Consider the following 19,651-nt stretch of genomic DNA (forward strand, 5'->3'; position numbering starts at 1 on the left):
CAGAACTCTGTCCCCTAACTACAAGCTCCCAGAGTCCCAGAACCCACTCTCATCCTCTCCAGGCCCCACACCTGGGTGTCTGACACCCTCCCTCCACTGCTAAACAAGAGCATCATTGAGGGGAGAAGTGCATGTGGCCTTTCAAGTAGGAATTGTGAGCTTTGTTTTTAGTCTCCATAGGCGTAACACTGATTATATATGGAAATATATTGCAAAGTACAGTCAGTTGGCATAATAAGCAAACATTTGGAATGTAAGTTGTTGATGAATTAGAAACAAATTGCCAGTTTTTATCTCCTGAAAAATACTAATCAGTGTTACACCTATAGAGACTGCTGCTGCTGCTAAGTCGCTTCAGTCGTGTCCGACTCTGTGCGGCCCCATAGACGGCAGCCCACCAGGCTTCCCCATCCCTGGGATTCTCCAAGCAAGAACTCTGGAGTGGGTTGCCATTTCCTTCTCCAATGCATGAAAGTGAAAAGTGAAAGTGAAGTCGCTCAGTTGTGTCGGACTCTAGTGACCCCATGAACTGCAGCCTACCAGGCTCCTCTGTCCATGGGATTTTCCAGGCAAAAGTACTGGAGTGGGTCGCCATTGCCTTCTCTGCCTATAGAGACTAAAAACCCCCAAATCACCTGAATAATTATATCATTGAGCCACTAGGGCTAGAAGTCAGTGTTTCTGTGGTCGACACCAAAATCAGATTGATTATATTCTTTGCAGCCAAAGATGGAGAAGCTCTATACAGTCAGCAAAAACAAGACCGGGAGCTGACTGTGGCTAAGATCATGAACTCCTTATTGCCAAATTCAGACTGAAATTGAAGAAAGTGGAGAAAACCACTAGAACATTCAGGTATGACCTAAGTCAAATCCCTTATGACTATACGTGGAAGTGAGAAATAGATTTAAGGGACTAGATCTGATAGACAGAGTGCCTGATGAACTATGTACGGAGGTTCGTGACATTGTACAGGAGACAGGAATCAACCATCCCCAAGAAAAAGAAATGCAAAATGGCTGTTTGAGGAGGCCTTACAAATAGCTGTGAAAAGAAGAGAAGTGAAAAGCAAAGGGGAAAAGGAAAGATACACCCATTTGGATGCAGAGATCCAAAGAATAGCAAGGAGAGATAAGAAAGCCTTCCTCAGTGATCAATGCAAAGAAATAGAGGAAAACAACAGAATGGGAAAGACTAGAAATCTCTTCAAGAAAATTAGAGATACCAAGAGAACATTTTATGCAAAGATGGGCTCATTAAAGGACAGAAATGGTAGGGACCTAACAGAAGCAGAAGATATTAAGAAGAGGTGGCAAGAATACACAGAAGAACTGTACAAAAAAGATCTTCATGACCCAAGTAATCATGATGGTGTGATCACTGACCTAGAGCCAGACATCCTGGAATGTGAAGTCAAGTGGGCCTTAGGAAGCATCACTACGAACAAAGCTTGTGGAGGTGATGGAATTCCAGTGGAGCTATTTCAAATTAAAAGATGATGCTGTGAAAGTGTTGCACTCAATACGTCAGCAAATTTGGAAAACTCAGCAGTGGCCACAGGACTAGAAAAGGTCAGTTTTCATTCCAATCCCAAAGAAAGGCAATGCCAAGGAATGCTCAAATTACTGCACAATTACACTCATCTCACACGCTAGTAAAGGAATGTTCAAAATTCCCCAAGCCAGGCTTCAGCAATACGTGAACCGTGAACTTCCAGATGTTCAGGCAGGTTTTAGAAAAGGCAGAGGAACCAGAGATCAAATTGCCAACATCTTCTGGATTATTGAAAAAGCAAGAAAATTCCAGAAAAACATCTATTTCTGCTTTATTGACTATGCCAAAGCCTTTGACTATGTGGATCACAATTAACTATGGAGAATTCTGAAAGAGATGGGAATACCAGACTACCTGACCTGCCTTTTGAGAAACCTGTATGCAGGTCAGGAAGCAACAGTTAGAACTGGACATGGAACAACAGACTGGTTCCAAATAGGTCAAGGAGTATGTCAAGGCTGTATATTGTCACCCTGCTTAGTTAACTTGTATGCAGAGTACATCATGAGAAACACTGGGCTGGAGGAAGCACAAGCTGGAATTAAGATTACCGGGAGAAATATCAATAACCTCAGATATGCAGATGACACCACCCTTATGGCAGAAAGTGAAGAGGAACTAAAAAGCCTCTTGATGAAAGTGAAAGTGGAGAGTGAAAAAGTTGGCTTAAAGCTCAACATTCAGAAAACGAAGATCACGGCATCTGGTCCCATCACTTCATGGCAAATAGGTGGGGAAACAGTGGCAACAGTGGCTGACTTTATTTTTCTGGGCTTCAAGATTGCTGCAGATGGTGATTGCAGCCATGAAATTAAAAGACACTTACTCCTTGGAAGTAAAGTTATGACCAATCTAGACAGCATATTCAAAAGCAGAGACATTACTTTGCCAACAAAGTTCCGTCTAGTCAAGACTGTGGTTTTTCCAGTGGTGGTGAATGGATGTGAGAGTTGGATTATAAAGAAAGCTGAGCACAGAAGAATTGATGCTTTTGAACTGTGGTGTTGGAGAAGACTCTTGAGAGTCCCTTGGACTGCAAGGAGATCCAACCAGTCCATCCTAACAGAGATCAGTTATGGGTGTCCATTGGAAGGACTGATGTTGAAGCTGAAACTCCAATACTTTGGCCACCTGATGCGAAGAGCTGACTCATTGGAAAAGACCCTGATGCTGGAAAAGATTGAGGGCAGGAGGAGAAAGGGATGACAGAGAATGAGATGGTTGGATGGCATCACCGACCCAATGGACATGGGTTTGGGTGGACTCCGGGAGTTGGTGATGGACAGGGTGGCCTGGTGTGCTCTGGTTCATGGGGTCTCAAAGAGTTGGACACGACTGAGCGACTGAACTAAACTGAATGCCTGGTAAGAGTTCTTGCAGTTTTGTCTTAGAAAACCACTAGGTGGAACTGTGAGACCGACACAGCTAGAGCTGGAAAGGAGGTGGCTGTCCTTCATGAACAGAGGTGCTCACAAAGGCCAGAAAGCTTCCTACCATCCAAGAAACTGGAAGGGCAGGGACCAAGATGTGTTCTATGTCACCCATTGCCACTAAACATACTTCAAATCCTACTGGCTAGATATTCTTCATAAACATAATCCTTTCACACTAACTGAGCATTAAAAAAATATTTATTTGGCTGCACTGGGTCTTAGTTGCAGCATATGGGATCTAGTACCCTGACCAGGGATTGAACCCGGGCTCCCCTGCATGGGAGTGCAGAGTCTCAGCCACTGGACCCCCAGGGAAGTCACTAACTTGTCTTTGTCAAGGCAACTTTAATACAGGATAGAATCTTACATTCCTTTATCTAGAAGTTAGTAGCATTAGTAGCCCGTTTCTGGCTGGGATCTACAATCAGTAATAACCATAGGCAACTAGTAGCCAGTAGACCACGCAGAAGTACTATAGTCAGTACCTCCACGCCCTACCTGAATAGCGACCAAACTAAACACAGCAAGGTCTGACCTTGTGGACACCCCAAGGATCTCTGGCTAAATTTAATGGAAGAACTGTTGTTATTTAGGCTTTGAGGCCTGTGCTGAAGACAGCACTGTAAGTGTATGACAGTGAGGCTCTGGTGATTTGTGGTAAGATGGGCTCTGGGCTCTGCTGTGCCTCTAGCAGAGTGGGAAACTGGCTGGTCCAGGAGGGTGAGAAAGATGCTGGAGCAGAGGAGAAGGCATGCAGGGCCTCCTGAAGCTTGCAGAGGTCAGAAGTGCTTCCGTGGGGGCAAGACCTGCTGGACATTTTGCCAGCCCAGGGCAGTAAGTGAATGACAGTGAGTGAAAAACAGCCTGCTATATAGAAGCTTCTGGGAAGCACCTACTGCCGGGCACTGTTCCAAGCACATTACACAGATTATTAATTTATTTACTCTTTATAACAACATTCTGAAGACATTACTGTAACTGCCTGCATTTTTTAGCTGAGAAAACTGAGGCCCGCAGAGTACAAGTAAAGTATCCAAGGTCAGGGGCTAGGAATTAGATTTAGGGGACCTAGGTTCCAAACCAAATTCCCTGCACTGCATCTAGCATGCTGTACTTTCTCTCAAATGTGTGACACAGCAGAGCACAGCAGAGGGTCCTGCGCCTCTTCACACACGGTCAGGGAGGTAACAAAGGTCCATCGCACAGGATGCAGAGAGTGCAGTTATTCACCTAGGAGCCCAGCAGAGCAGGGGCCCAAGGCAGACTCAAGCTCTCCACAACTAACTCGCTAGGGATCCTACTTGCACAGGGATGCAGGCTGTGCAGTACAAGCCACAGGCCACCCGGCAATTAGGCCAATCCTGCGTGCTGAACCTGTGTGTACATAAGTCCCGTGCATTTCATCCATATCTTTCTTTTAACATTTTGGTTTACTTTTTAAAAAACAGTTCTAGTGAGATAGAATTGATAAATAATAAACTGTAGATATTTAAAGTATACAAATTGATAAATATATGCATTGACCCATGAAACTATCACCGCAATCGAGATAAAGAACACAACCGTAATACACAAACATTTCTTTCTGCCCCTTCTCCCAGCACCTCTCCTCACTCCCAGGCAATCAGTGATCTGCTTTCCATTTCTATTGATCAGTAGTTTGTTTTTTATGGCCTATTTATAAATGCACATTATATGCTTTTTGTCTTCTTTTGCTTAGCATGATTATTTTGAGATTCATTTATGTTGTTGCACATAGCAAGAGCTCATCCCTTTAGCTCATTCTGACTAGAATTTCATAAAAGAAAAAACCAGTTAGGCAAAGACTTCTGAGGATTTACAGTTTTGGGTGTTTTTTTTCTAGGAAATTTTTGCCTAATCCAAGGTCACAAATATCTTTCTCCTATGTTTTCTTCCAGAAGTTTTATAATATCTAGTTTTACATTTAGGTCTATGATTCATTTTGAGATAATTTTTGTATGTGATGTGCAGTATGAGTTGAAGTTCACTTTTTTGCCTGTAGAGATCCAATTGTTTCAAAATCGTTTATTGAAAAGACTGTCTCTTCCCCACTGAATTGCTTTTGTACTTTTGTAGAAAATGAATCGACCATATATATGTGAGTTTATTTCTGGACTCTTCATTCTCATTCGTTAATCTATTTCCCTACCGTTATAGTAACAACAGTTAATGCAAACCTTCTCTGTGACCGCCCTGTATAAGGAAGCGTGCATGTATTACCTAATTGTCCTTCTGCCTCATGCTCACGAGATGAGTGTCAGTACCTCATTCTTCAGATGGGGAAGAAGCTCAAAGAGGTGAAGTCATTTGTGGCCACACAGTCATTAAGTGGCAGAATTATGATTCAAACCACATCTGTCTAATTCCAAAAGCTGTGCTCTTAATCTCTTGTGGTAAACAGAGTAATACTTCACCCAAAGACAGCCATATCCTAATTCCCTAAACCTGTGAACGTGTTGCCTTACATGACAAAAGAGACTTGCAGGTGTGAGTAAGTTAAGGATCTTGAGGTGAGAAAGTTATTGGGTGTCTGAGGTGGGTCACGTGAAATCACAAGGGTCCTTATAAGAGGAAGGCTGGAGGGTCAATATCAAGGAGAAGTGACAGGGAGGCAGAGGTCAAAGTCAGAGAAAGATTAGAAGATGATACGCTGCTGGTTTTGAAGACAGAGGAAGGGGCCAAGAGTCAATTAACACTGAGAGCCTTTAGGTGGGAAAGGTAAGAGAACAGACTATCCCTTCAGAGACTCCAGAAGAACCAGCCCTACCAACAATTTGATTTTACCCCAGGGAAAGCAATTTCAGATTCCTAATTTCCAAAACTGTACAATAATAAATTTGTGGTGACTTCTTACAGTGGCCATAAGCCATTAATATACCATGGATGTTCTAACCTGTATTAAACTGTGACACATAATTTGGGTAAATTATTTAACTTTTGGGAGTCACAGCAGCTCCATCTTCTAATGGCCACAGTAATGCTAACTTCCTAGGGCTAAAGGGATGAGAGAAGTATTCCTGACACAAAGCTCAATAAATGTTAATTATGTGGAAAAATCACACATCATCTCTAGAAACCTCCAGATATTGCCTGTTAGGGCCTTGGTGGTGGTGATTTAGTTGTTAAGTAGTGTCCAACTCTTGCAACCCCATGGATTTAGCCTGCCAAGCTCCTCTGTCCATGAGATTCTCCAGGCAAGAGTACTGGAGTGGCTTGCCATTTCCTTCTTCAGGGCATCTTCCCCACCCAGGGATTGAACCTGTGTCTCCTGCATTGCAAGCAGATTATTTACTGTCTGAGCCACCAAGGAAGGCTGTTAGAGCCTTAGGAGACATTTTTTAGCTAGTCTGTTGATCCCTTGGTCCTTGGTCGGAAACGGAATCCTACTCTCAAGCAGCATGACAGCCCCAAGCCTTGAGTGACAGTTGGCAATTACAAGGAGCCCACAGCAAGGGAGTCTGGGAGTAGAGAGTAGAGAGAGACAGGTTGTAGGACAAAGGGATGCTAAATCAAACCCCTCAACTCTCACTACAAAGTGCTGAAATTTCTTTTTTCTTCCTTAAAGAAACATGCGTGCATGCAAGCTAAGTCATGGATCTGCTTACTAGTTAATAATTATTTAGTCAGAAAATATTTACTGAGCACCTAGTATGTGAAAAACATGGTGCTAGTGCTAGGGCATACAATCTAGAGGGGGAGACAGATGTTAAGCATATAAACACACTCAGAAACAAATAAGGACAAATGGTGACAAGTGCTACCCAGGGGAAAACTGGGTGGGAGATAGAACACAGGACTAAGGAGGGCAGGAGTGCTGCTGGTCTATTAGAAAGGAAGAATAGGGAAAGCAATTTACTCATTCACTCAATCAATCAACAAATATTTATTGAGTGTTTATTCTGTATCAAGATAGGCATTGGGGTACAGGGGTAAACAAGAGTTTCTGTTCCCCTGAAGCTTGTGGGTGTGCAAGAAAGAAACAGAGAGAGAGAAAGAAAGGGAGAGATGGAGAGAAGTGTAGGAGGGAGGGAGAAGAGAGAGGGTGAGAGGTAGTGAGCACACACAAGGGCGAGTCAGCATGGGTGTGTGTGTGAATAGGATATGAATGCACAAACAAATAAATATTCTCCGTCCTCATTATTCACACATTTTGTACTTGCAAATTCACTTTCTAAAATGCATTTGTAACCCAAGATCAATAGTTGTGGCACTTTCACATTCACTAGTGGACTTGCTTTAAGGTGGCAAAAAATGTGAGTTACCCAAAGTGCACGTGGCCAAGGAGGCTCTACTGTCTTCTACTTGCCCTCAAACTGCAGTGTCCTTTCTACTGTTGATGTGGTGCCACATTTTTTGTGCTTTGTATTGATGATTTGCCTGTTTAAAATGGTCCCTGAGCTTACAGCTAAAATGCTGTCTAGTGTTCCTAAGTGCAAGAAGGCTGTGATGTACTTTATAAGAAAACATGTGTATTATTAGATAAACATCAGTCAGGCCTGAATTACAGTGTTGTTGGCTGTGAGTTCAATGTTAGTGAATCAACAATATATGTGTTTCCCTGTTTCTAAACATGAACTACATCATCTAAGAAAACTCTAAGAGAAAATTTCAACAATGACAAAAATAAAAGTTGTTAGAATAAGATTATTTAGCCTCTAAAAGTAGGAACAACATCAGTTTGGTTGTTTAAGTTATAGTTTATTTGCTTAAAAATCAGCTTCTTTCCTTGAAATAATAGAACCCTACATCCGCTGGATCATTGAAAAAGCAAGAGAGTTCCAGAAAAACATCTATTTCTGCTTTATTGACTATGCCAAAGCCTTTGACTGTGTGGATCATAATAAACTGTGGAAAATTCTTCAAGAGATGGGAATACCAGACCACCTGACCTGCCTCTTGAGAAACCTATATGCAGGTCAGGAAGCAACAGTTAGAACTGGACATAGAACAACAGATTGGTTCTAAATAGGAAAAGGAGTACGTCAAGGCTGTATATTGTCACCCTGCTTAGTTAACTTCTATGTAGAATACATCATGAGAAACGCTGGGCTGAAAGAAGCACAAGCTGGAATCAAGATTTCTGGGAGAAATATCAATAACCTCAGATATGCAGATGACACCACCTTTATGGCAGAAAGTGAAGAGGAACTAAAAAGCCTCTTGATGAAAGTGGAAAAGGAGAGTGAAAAAGTTGGCTTAAAGCTCAACATTCAGAAAACAAAGATCATGGCATCCGGTCCCATCACTTCATGGCAAATAGATGGGGAAACAGTGGAAACAGTGTCAGACTTTATTTTTCTGGGCTCCAAAATCACTGCAGATGGTGATTGCAGCCATGAAATTAAAAGACGCATACTCCTTGGAAGAAAATTTATGACCAACCTAGATAGCATATTGAAAAGCAGAGACATTACTTTGCCAACAAAGGTCCATCTAGTCAAGGCTATGGTTTTTCCTGTGGTCATGTATGGATGTGAGAGTTGGACTATAAAGAAAGCTGAGCACTGAAGAATTGATGCTTTTGAACTGTGGTATTGGAGAAGATTCTTGAGAGTCCCTTGGACTGCAAGGAGATCCAACCAGTCCATTCTAAAGGAGATCAGCCCTGGGTGTTCATTGGAAGGACTGATGCTAAAGCTGAAACTCCAATACTTTGGCTACCTCATGCAAAGAGTTGACTCACTGGAAAAGACTCTGATGTTGGGAGGGATTGGGGGCAGGAGGAGAAGGGGACGACAGAGGATGAGATGGCTGGATGGCATCACCGACTCGATGGACTTGAGTTTGAGTGAACTCCGGGAGTTGGTGATGGACAGGGAGACCTGGTGTGCTGCGATTCATGGGGTTGCAAAGAGTTGAACACGACTGAGCGACTGAACTGAACTGAACTGAACATGACGTACAGATATATGTTGCCCATGAGCCAGAGTTTGAAAAATATTATTATAAAAAGCAACAACTTTATTGTTAAAAAATAAATAACACACTCTATAGTTACAAAAGGTCTCAATAATCATAGGATGTTAAATTTTTAAGAGACTGTTCAGTTTGAAAGTCTCTCTTCCACTCTTTTAATCTTTCTTCAAAACATTTTATTTTATATTCTAAATAACATGATGTACTTTTAGTACATGCACATTTTGTTCAAATTTCAATTTATAGTATTCTCCCTTGCTTATCGCATATTAAAATGTTGCAGAACTGGGGACATGGATTCTGAATTGTATTTCCACTTACCCATGCTCTCCATATTCAAGGGTTCTGCTTCTTCACTAACTAGAATATAATAAAATAATGTTAAATTTACATTTTTGAATCAGATATGTATCTTAGTCTTCTACCAAGTCTTAAAACATAAAGCAGAAAAGCAAATACACAATGAAGACTTAAGCTATGTATTAATAATCAAATAGAAACTGAATAATTGTCTTTCTCACAGAATAATCTCATAATGATACATTTACTATAACATTTATGTCATTTATTACATGATATTTAGTTGATATTATAATGATATGAATAAAAATAATAATAAATCCCCATATTTTGAATTCCACTTGCGTTTGACTTTATGATAGCAAAAACTGTTTGAGAGATAATACCATGAATGTTTTGGCTGCTAACAGATGTACAAATACTAAATCCATAAAAATCCCATAAATGAAAAAACAGTCCTACCAGGTAATGTCATTTTGGTTTTGGCATGTTTTGTTCTCTTTCGTTTTTGAGGTTTTGGAGCCATGGCTCAGATTTTCACCTGCATAAAGAGAGGATATCATTAGCATCATTTATAGTTTCAAATAATAAGTATTATCATCTAATAAACATAAGAATATATTTCCTAAGTTTTGGCTTTGGCTAAATCATCATGTGGGTTTCTCTAGTGGTTCACTAGTAAAGAATCTACCTGCCAGTACAGGAGACACAGATTCAATCTCTGGGTGGGGAAGATACCCTGGAGAAAGAAATGTCAACCCACTGTAGTATTCTTGCTTGCAGGATTCCAAGGACAGAGGATCCTTGTGGGCTACGGTCCATGGTGTCACAAGAGTTGGACATGACTTAGCAACTGCTGCTGCTAAGTCACTTCAGTCGTGTCCGACTCTGTGTGACCCCATAGACGGCAGCCCACCAGGCTCCCCCGTCCCTGGATTCTCCAAGCAACGACAGCAAATCAACATGTATCTTCACAGATGGGTGTTTTGTGAGCAAAAGTTTATTGCAACAACAGTCTTCCTAGTGAGATCTTGCTATTCCAGGGGAGCCATTCAGCTGAAGCTGAAGTTTTGGCAAGAGATACATCAAGGTTTCTGCCACAGATCTTGCCATGGAAGCACAAAAGAGGACATTGGATCCCCTGCCTCCTGCTACTGTTTCCATTTTAGGAAGCTGCTCTGTGCTGCCCTGTGCCTGGCAGGTGTCCCAGCTACAAACACAGGCTTAAAGTCCATAGGCAGGCACAGACTCACAATGTGTATATATATGCATGACTTTTGAATAATATAAATCCACCTAGACAGCATATTAAAAAGCAGAGATGTCACTTTGCCGACAAAGATCCATATAGTCAAAGCTATGATTTTTCTAGTAGTCAAGTAGGGATGTAAGAGATGAACCATAAAGAAGGCTGAGCACTGAAGAATTGATACTTTTCAATTGTGGTGTTGGAGAAGACTCTTGAGAGTCCCTTGAACTGCAAGGAGAGAAAGCCAGTTAATCCTAAAGGAAATCAACCCTGAATATTCACTGGAAGGACTGATGTTAAAACTGAAGCTCCAATACTTGGGCCACCTGATGCGAAGAGCTGACTCATTGGAAAAAACTCTGATGCTGGGAAAGTTTGAGGGCAAGAGGAGAAAGGGGTGACAGAGGATGAGGTCGTTGGATGGCATCATTGACTCAATGGACGTGAGACTGAGAAAACTCTGGGAGATGGTGAAGCCTGGCGTACTGCAGTCTATGGGGTTGCAAAGTACAGACACCACTTAGACTGAACAACAACAAAATTTAAATAGTACTTTTGTCCTAGAATGTGTACATGTAACCACTGTCTTTATTTGCACTCTCAGAGAATACCTCCAAAAGTTTTCTGTGGAATTACTCAACAATTTTGACAGGATATAACATGTCCAAGGTCATTGCCATGACACTAAATCCCTGTCCTCTCAATGATCAACTCTGACCCATCTTGTTAGATGGATAAGATGTGATTTCAGGAGTTTGACCAGCAGGGTTTAAAAACAGACCCTTCTACTAGCTTAGTGGCCTTAGGCAAATTATTGTGCAATGGATGGCTCTGACCCACTATTTCCGCCTGTTGAGTCTCCTCCATCCTACTTCCCAGCCTTAGTGTAATTTCACATCTTGGACCTAGTCTTTTTCTCAGAAGATTTTTTATCAATGTACCCATCTCTATATTCTATCCCAGCTATATTTGACTTAAAGGACACAGAAACTTTGTGAAGGTCACCCAAACTCACCTGACATGTGGATACACCCCCCCCACACACACACACACTATTTCACAAATATTTACTGAGTGACTATAAAGTGCCAGATGCTTTCCTAAGTACTGGAATACAGCTGTGAAAAAATAGGCAAAACTCCTGCCCTGATAGAGCTTATGCTCTAGTGGGGAAAGAGACAGCAAAGAAAAGAACAAAATAATCAGTCCCTCAAATGATGATAACTATTATGGAGAAAAGGAAAAGCAGAGGGGGGTGTAGGAGGAGAGAGGGTGCACGCAGGGAGACCTCACTTAAGCAACATTGGAGCAAAGACCCAAGAGAAGGGAGGGAGCTGGAAATGCAGGTATCCCGGGAAGAAAGGGTATTTCCAGGTGGAGGGAATGGTAGGTGTAATGGTTCTGGGGCAAGTGTTTGCGTGGCGCTTTAGGAAAACACAAGAAGGTGATGATGGTTGGAGCAGAGAGACTGAGGCGAAGACTAGGACCTGAAGTTGGTTGGAGAAGTAATGGAGCTATATTAACAGTCAGTTTTGCTGTAGAAACAAATGTCCTTTGCTGTAGAAACAAATGCTCAGTAACATGCAACAGCAAACATTTCTTTCTTCCCATGTTCTGTATTATGGCTGGGGTGAGATGCTGCTTCCAGTCTTTTTCTGGGACACAGGCTGAAGGAGCGGTGCCTATTTGACACATACTACTTTTGCGGCAGAAAAAAGAGTGAGAGCTAATAAAATCGAGTAATGCTTTCTAACTCTTCTCCTTGGCACTGGTACACCGTCCTTTTTTTCTGCTTACATTCCATTGGCTCAAACAAATCACACAGTCAATCCTGATAAGGGGGTAAGAATGTATGCTTCTATGTTAATAATGTATGCTTCCAAGCCATAATACAGAACATGGGTTGGAATGTATGATCCTCCTATAAGGGAGGTGGATAGTTGGGGGCAATTATATAATGTACCACAAGAAGGCTAGGTCATGGAGAAGGACTTTGGGTTTCACTGTGAACGAGGTGGAGAGCTTTGGACAGTTTTGAGCTGAGGAGTTACTTCACTTGACTTGATTCACATTTTGAGAATCACTGTGGCTGCTGTGATGCCAAGACTATAGCAAAGAAAGAACTGAAGTAGAGAATCCAATTAAAAGACAGTCAATTATCCAAGAAGGAGATGGTGGCAGTTTAGATCAGGGAGGTGAGAGTGGCGTGGAAAAAGTGACTGGATTCAGGATAGATTTTGTAGAACCCATAGTATATTTGCTGATGACTTGGATGCAGGTTCTGAAAGAAAGAAAGAAAGAGATCAAGGATGACTTTAGTGAGTTTTGCCTTAAGAACTGAAAGCATAGGTTTGCTGTTTATTGAGATGGGGATTCCCCGGTAAGAATAGTTTTGAAAGGGAAGATTGGGAGTTCAATCTGGGGCATGTGAAGTAGACTATATACTGAGAGGATGGAGGTTCACTTTCTTTCCTATCGTGACCTCTGTAACTGGCACAGTATACGTACCAAGAAAAATTGTTAATGATTCCTTGGTCTTTCCTTCCCTTCTTCTATTCTTAGCTTATGAAATTTCAGTCTAAAAAAAAAAAAAAAAAAGCTTTTGCCTAAACTGTGAATAACTTCCCTGGTGGCTCACATGGTAAAGAATCTGCTTGCAAAGCAGGAGACCCATGTTCGATCCCTGGGTTGGGAAGATCCCTTGGAGAAGGGAATAGCTATCCACTCCAGTATTCCTGCCTGGAGAATTCCATGGACAGAGGAGCCTTTCGGGCTACTGTCAATGGGGTGGACATGACTGAGCGATTAACGGTTTCACTCTTGTTTTTTTCTGTGAATAAGCTGTATGCATGCTGTATTAGTGTTCTATTGCTGCTAAAACAGTTATCACAAACTTAGTGTCTTAAAGCAATAAAACTTTATCTCACAGTTCTATAGTTTCAAAGTCTGGCTAAAATCAATGTGTCAACAAGGAAATGAACCAACATTTCCATCCTTTCTACAGGTTCTAGGGGAGAATTCATCTCCTTGCCTTTTCCTACTACTGGAGGACTCTAGCATTCCTTGGCTTGTGGGCCCTCTGCCTCCATCTTCAAAACCAGCGATGGTGGGTTTAAGTCCTTCTCGCATAGAATATTCTTACCTTCTCTTCCTCCTCTCTCTTCCACTTTTAAGAACCCTGGTGATTACCTTGGACTCACCTCAATAGTAAAGGATGATCTCTCTCTTTTGAGGTCAACTGATTAGCAATTTTAAGTTCACCTACAAATTTAATTCTTCTTTGCCACATGTAGTAAAATAATCATGGGTTCCAGGCAGGTGCTACTTGACTGTATAGGTCTCAGCTTAACATAAACCATCCCAAGAAAGTTCAAATCAATTATATGTGCCCAGTTCTTTTCAAATGTTGCTATTAAATGTGCATGGGTGTGCTCAGTCGCTCACTCATGTCCAACTCTTTGTGACTCCACACACTGTAGCCCTCCAGGCTCCTCTGTCCCTGGGACTTTCAGGCAAGAATACTGGAGTGGGTTTCAGTTTCCTTGTCCAGGGGATTTTCCTGAACCAGGAATTGAACCCGTGTCTTCTGCATTGTAAGCAGATTCTTTACTGTCTGAGCCACCAGAGAAGCCTATTAGGGCCTTAGGAAACATTTTTTAGCTAGTCTGTTGATCCCTTGCGTCCTTGGTAGGAAAGGGAATACTGGTCTCTTGTATCTCCTGCATTGGCAGGTGGGTTCTTTACCACTGAGCCACCTGGGAAGCCCTAAATTACAGCTGCTGCTGCTGCTAAGTCACTTCAGTCGTGTCCAACTCTGTGTGACCCCACAGACGGCAGCCCACCAGGCTCCCCCGTCCCTGGGATTCTCCAGGCAAGAACACTGGAGTGGGTTGCTGTTTCCTTCTCCAATGCGTGAAAGTGAAGTCACTCAGTCGTGTCTGACTCTTAGCGACCCCATGGACTGCAGCCCTCCAGGCTCCTCCGTTCATGGGATTCTCCAGGCAAGAGTACTGGAGTGGGGTGCGATTACCTTCTCTGTAAATTACAGCAGGTCTTACTAAATTTTTTCATAAAACTAACAGCATATTTTGTGTAGTGAATGTGCTATATTATATTTTCCAAAATTCTCTCATTAAATTGACTACTTCAAGGTCATGAAAAACTTTCAATACAGATATCACCTTACTAAAATTACTCTGAAATGCTCACCATATTTTTCCTGTTCCCAACGGAAGTAAATTCATCATGATTAAGAGTAGCAGAAGAGATATTCTGCTAAATACCTAAAATAAAGATTATGTCTACCCCAGAGGTTTGTACTACAATTGGTTTTCAAAGCCACCATAGCTGATTGAATTTAAAAACAGAATTTATGAAAGATAATACTTATAAATATTTAAGAATTCCATTTAAGTATTTTTGATATTAAAACTATCAATTTGCTTTGTAAATTAACTCACTCATTCCAGAATGCCTTTTTGCTACCAGTGTACCAAAGGACACATTTTCTACCTTCCACAATGACAGCAAAAGACAATTGGGAGTGACAAAAGAAGTGAGTACAGTGGACCCTCCTCCATAGCTGCGGGTTCCACAGTCTTGGATTCAACCCAACTCAGATCAACAACATTGAGGAAAGAAATTCCAGAAAGTTCCAAAAAGCAAAACTTGAATTTGCCATGCTCTGACACCTGACCTGCCTCTTGAGAAACCTGTATGCAGGTCAGGAAGCAACAGTTAGAACTGGACATGGAACAACAGACTGGTTCCAAATAGAAAAAGGAGTACGTCAAGGCTGTATATTGTCACCCTGCTTAGTTAACTTCTCTGCAGAGTACATCATGAGAAACACTGGGCTGGAAGAAGCACAAGCTGGAATCAAGATTGCCAGGAGAAATATCAATCACCTCAGATATGCAGATGACACCACCCTTATGGCAGAAAGTGAAGAGGAACTAAAGAGCCTCTTGATGAAAGTGAAAGAGGCAAGTGAAAAAGTTGGCTTAAAGCTCAACATTCAGAAAACTAAGATCATGGCATCTGGTCCCATCACTTCATGGGAAATAGATGGGGAAACAGTGGAAACAGTGTCAGACTATTTTTCTGGGCTCCAAAATCACTGCAGATGGTGATTACAGCCATGAAATTAAAAGACGCTTACTCCGTGGAAGGAAAGTTATGACCAACCTAGATAGCATATTCAAAAGCAGAGACATTACTTTGCCAACAAAGGTCCATCTAATCAAGAGCATGGTTTTTCCAGTGGTCATGTATGGATGTGAGAGTTGGACTATAAAGAAAGCTGAGCACTGAAGAATTGATGCTTTTGAACTATGGTGTTGGAGAAGACTCTTGAGAGTCCCTTGGACTGCAAGGAGATCCAACCAGTCCATTCTAAAGGAGATTAGCCCTGGGTGTTCATTGGAAGGACTGATGCTAAAGCTGAACTCCAATACTTTGGCCACCTCATAAGAAGAGTTGACTCATTGGAAAAGACCCTAATGCTGGGAGGGATTGGGGGCAGGAGGAGAAGGGGACGACAGGGGATGAGATGGTTGGATGGCATCACTGACTCAATGGACATGAGTTGAGTCAACTCCGGGAGTTGGTGATGGACAGGGAGGCCTGGCGTGCTGCGATTCATGGGGTCGCAAAGAGTTGGACATGACTGAACGACTGAACTGAACTATTATTTACATTGTATTAGGTATTAAAAGTAATTTAGAGATGATTTAAAGTATACAGGAGGATGTGCTTAGGTTTTGCAAATAATACACCATTTTATAAAAGCACCCTTGGATTTTGGTATCTATGTGGAAGCCTGAAAAAAAAAACCCTGCCCTAGATAATGAGGGAAAACTGTACCAGGTAAATGCTCTGTGCAACAGTTCACATTCAAAACCTGTGACGGTACTCCACTGATAATGAGGAGCATTGCATTCAGAGCTGTCCATGACTTGGTTCCAAACTAAAGATTTGCCTGGGACTGTGTTTTTCTATGAAGCTTCAGGAAGGTAACAACTGCAAATGAAGGGATAAGTGACATGAATTATAACTGACATAATACAGCGATGTAAACAGTTGTTAGCTTCCTCTCTTCAATTTATTCTGCTGTATTGCACATACCTGTTTACACATTCCCATCTGTTACATGTATGCCTGCGTGGCTCACAGCCATTCACGAGATTTTTAATTCTAAGAAAACCTGTAGCACTGGAACTTCATCTTCACCTAGTGTCTTTCTATGAAAGTATTACTTCCTTAAGACTTCTTCAATTATCTGACCTTATATAGATGACCACCAGCCTCTTTATCCTCTTTTATCTTCCCAAAGTATATGTAAGTTCATCACGTTTGCCTCCATCACTTTCACTTTTGTTAAAAAATAGAGATTTAGAATAAGATCCAAGACTAACATCTTGGGAGTCTTATAAGTATGTCTCCAAAAACTGCTGCTTCTTGGTCAGTCTCTACCAAGATCCTGATGATTAAGCTTCAAGGTTCTCCTGGGCTCTTCTGCCATCTTTGGAGAAGTGCAACCCACCCTCCAGAGATAACTGTTTCTATAATATGTGTTAGTCTTCTCATTTCTCCCCTTCTAACCTACTTCCATTTATTTCCAAGATCAGATATTTACTTATTTAAGTAGATGCTAACTCATGACTTCTCCCTTTGGTCTATCTCCTGAATTCCAAGCTTTCCTGTCCTATAGCATCCTCTGGTTTAGGCCTTCAACATGTCCTCCTATATCAGGAGTTCCTATCTTGTGCCATAAACCCCTTTGGCAGCCTGGTGAAGCCCATGCATCAAACAAAAACATGGGATTGCAAGGAATACATTATACTGAAATACAGTTATCAAATTATTTTCAAAATTATGATATAATAATTTGTGTGCTTCTTTATTAATATATTAAATAAGATCTAGCAGTGGTTCTAATGACTGCCTTAATTTTGAAGAAGTGGTGAGCATAAATAATATTACATCCATGATATTATATGAAAAGGTGTATAGTATCTTTTGATGACAAAGTCACAGGTCCCGTGAGTACTACTGTGGTTTGTTACCAATGAATGCATTTCAATTAGTGGTTAGTCAAAATAAACATGCAATTTTTTTTTCTGTCCACAGGTTCCTCTTCCCCTACCCTGCCACTAGACCAAGTAGATCATGAACATTTAACTTACTCCCCGCCTCTGTTCCAACCAGAACAGTCCCACAGGGCAGGCCTTCAGAGTGCTCTTTCTAAAATGCAGATCTTTTTTTTTTTTCCTGAGACTTTTTTATTGATCATTTCATTTGTTCCGCACAATTGATTTGTAAGGTTGTAAGTTTTTAAAATATAAATTTATTTGTTTAATTGGAGGCTAATTACTTTACAATATTGTATTGGTTTTGCCTAAAATGCAGATCTTAACAAGCCACTTCCCTGTATACTAGGGAATATAAAGTGGGTTTCTATCAGCCACAGAGCATTCTCCTCCAGTGAAAGTGAAGTCGCTCAGTCATGTCCGACTCTTTGGAACCCCATGGACTGTAGCCTACCAGGCTCCTCCATCCATGGGATTTTCCAGGCAAGAATACTGGAGTGGGTTGCCATTTCCTTCTCCAATTCTCCTCCAGTAGTATAGAAATAGAATTCATTTGAAATGCAAGTTTCCTGGACTCCCACTGTGATTCTGAAGATCTGGGTGAGCCTGGGACTCTGCATTTTTAAAATTACTATGAGGCAGTCTTACACTTGAGGTCTGAAGACCAGCAAAGCAGGAGGGAGTCCAAATTGTAAGCATCACTTTTAACCCCCTTCGCAGCCAGCCTCACTACACCTATTCTTCTAGTTCTACTCTGGCCTCATAGAATTACTATCCATTCTCTAAACAGAGAGTGAAAATGCCCTGCCCTCCCCACCCCCCATCTTCCATATGATGCACATCTCTGCTTGCTGAAATCTTACTCATTCTTATAGGCTCAATTCAACCTTCTCTCTGAAACCTCTGCAACTTTCTCACTCAGGCTAATATAATCCTGTTTTCCTTGATACTTTCTAATCACACTGCAGCCTAGTTAATTATGCCAGGCTTCTGCAAAGCCAAGAGCCTCAAACTCAGAGCTGCCTGAAGGATTGCTGTAAGTGCATTCAGCATTCAGAATACACCGTGGGGAAAGAGAAATTATTGAACATCAATCAGGTTCTGGAAGTCAACAGAGGAAGAAGACAAGGCCCTTACTTTCAAAGAGCTAGTGTTCCTCTGTTTACCTTCTTCATGCCATCTACTAAAGCCCTTTCTTAAGTCCTGAAGACATCTAATCACTTCAATCCACATTAATCATTTCTTCTTTGATCTGCTATACCAGGATCATGCTGTTTTCCTTTTCATCCATCTATCCATCCACGCAGTAATTATTGGGTTTCTACTATGTTCCAGGCAATGTGAAAGCACTGGGAATATAAAACCTGTGTACAGGTACCGGCCCTCAAGGTTCTCAGAATGTCGTTAACTGCTCTCTCATTATTATTTTTGTCCCCTGGCTAGCCTGGAAGTTCTTTGAAAGCAGAGAAAGTTTTGTAGATTTATGTAGTCTTCACCATGTCTGGTACATCGCTGGCACAGCGAGTGTTCCTAATGCCCTTGAAAGAGTGAGTAAAATACTGACTGGTTTTCAAAACCTCCTTTCCCACTTAGAGCTTCCCTTACCTGATACTGCTAAACTGAAGGGAAAAGAAGCCTCTTCGCAATACCCTGGAGAAAAATTCCTTCGGGAGCTGGAGATGAGAGTTTGACTCTCCTCTCTCAGAAAAGCAAGTCCCAAGAACACAAAGTCTAGTTCCCCCAGCAAACTGTTACCCTGACGCATCCGTTGCTAAGAGAAAAGAGGCTGGTCCTCTGCTGAGATTGACAAAACGGCCTCACCAATACAATGCCCGCTCCCTCCGGTCTCTTTCAGAGCAGATTTGTGATTGGTTGCTATGGTGATGACGTCACTCAACCTGACCCGAAGGGAGGCCCGCAAGTTTCCCACCAGTAAGGAAGGAGATGTGCAGTTTGAAAGTGTAGAGAGCTGCAACCTGGCCTAACTCCAGGACTGCAAGGCTTGATCCATGCTTCGTCGTACGCAGAGCAGCCGTACCCAAAAGAGAACGGTTCTAGGGTGAGGTCTCTAGCATCAGGGAACGAAG

General features: G+C 41.8%; 1 protein-coding gene across 12 annotated transcripts in view; it reads right to left on the bottom strand.

The window, feature by feature from the left end:
- The window catches only part of DNAI3 (dynein axonemal intermediate chain 3), a 106,790-nt gene extending 87,427 nt beyond the window's left edge, over positions 1-19,363 (bottom strand). For 4 of the 12 annotated variants that reach the window (XR_009493789.1, XM_059884549.1, XM_059884550.1 and 1 more), the window contains exons 1-3: positions 19,170-19,357; positions 9,687-9,765; positions 9,246-9,284 (exon numbers count right to left, since the gene is read on the bottom strand). Coding sequence is in view for 10 of the 12 variants with exons in the window: in XM_059884549.1 (XP_059740532.1) it covers positions 9,246-9,284; positions 9,687-9,750 (103 nt within the window). In the remaining 2 variants the exon portion in view is untranslated. 12 annotated transcript variants of the gene reach the window in all.
- Positions 19,364-19,651: the final 288 nt, after the last annotated feature.

Source organism: Bos taurus, chromosome 3, assembly GCF_002263795.3.
Source record: "Bos taurus isolate L1 Dominette 01449 registration number 42190680 breed Hereford chromosome 3, ARS-UCD2.0, whole genome shotgun sequence".
Lineage (NCBI taxonomy): Eukaryota > Metazoa > Chordata > Mammalia > Artiodactyla > Bovidae > Bos > Bos taurus.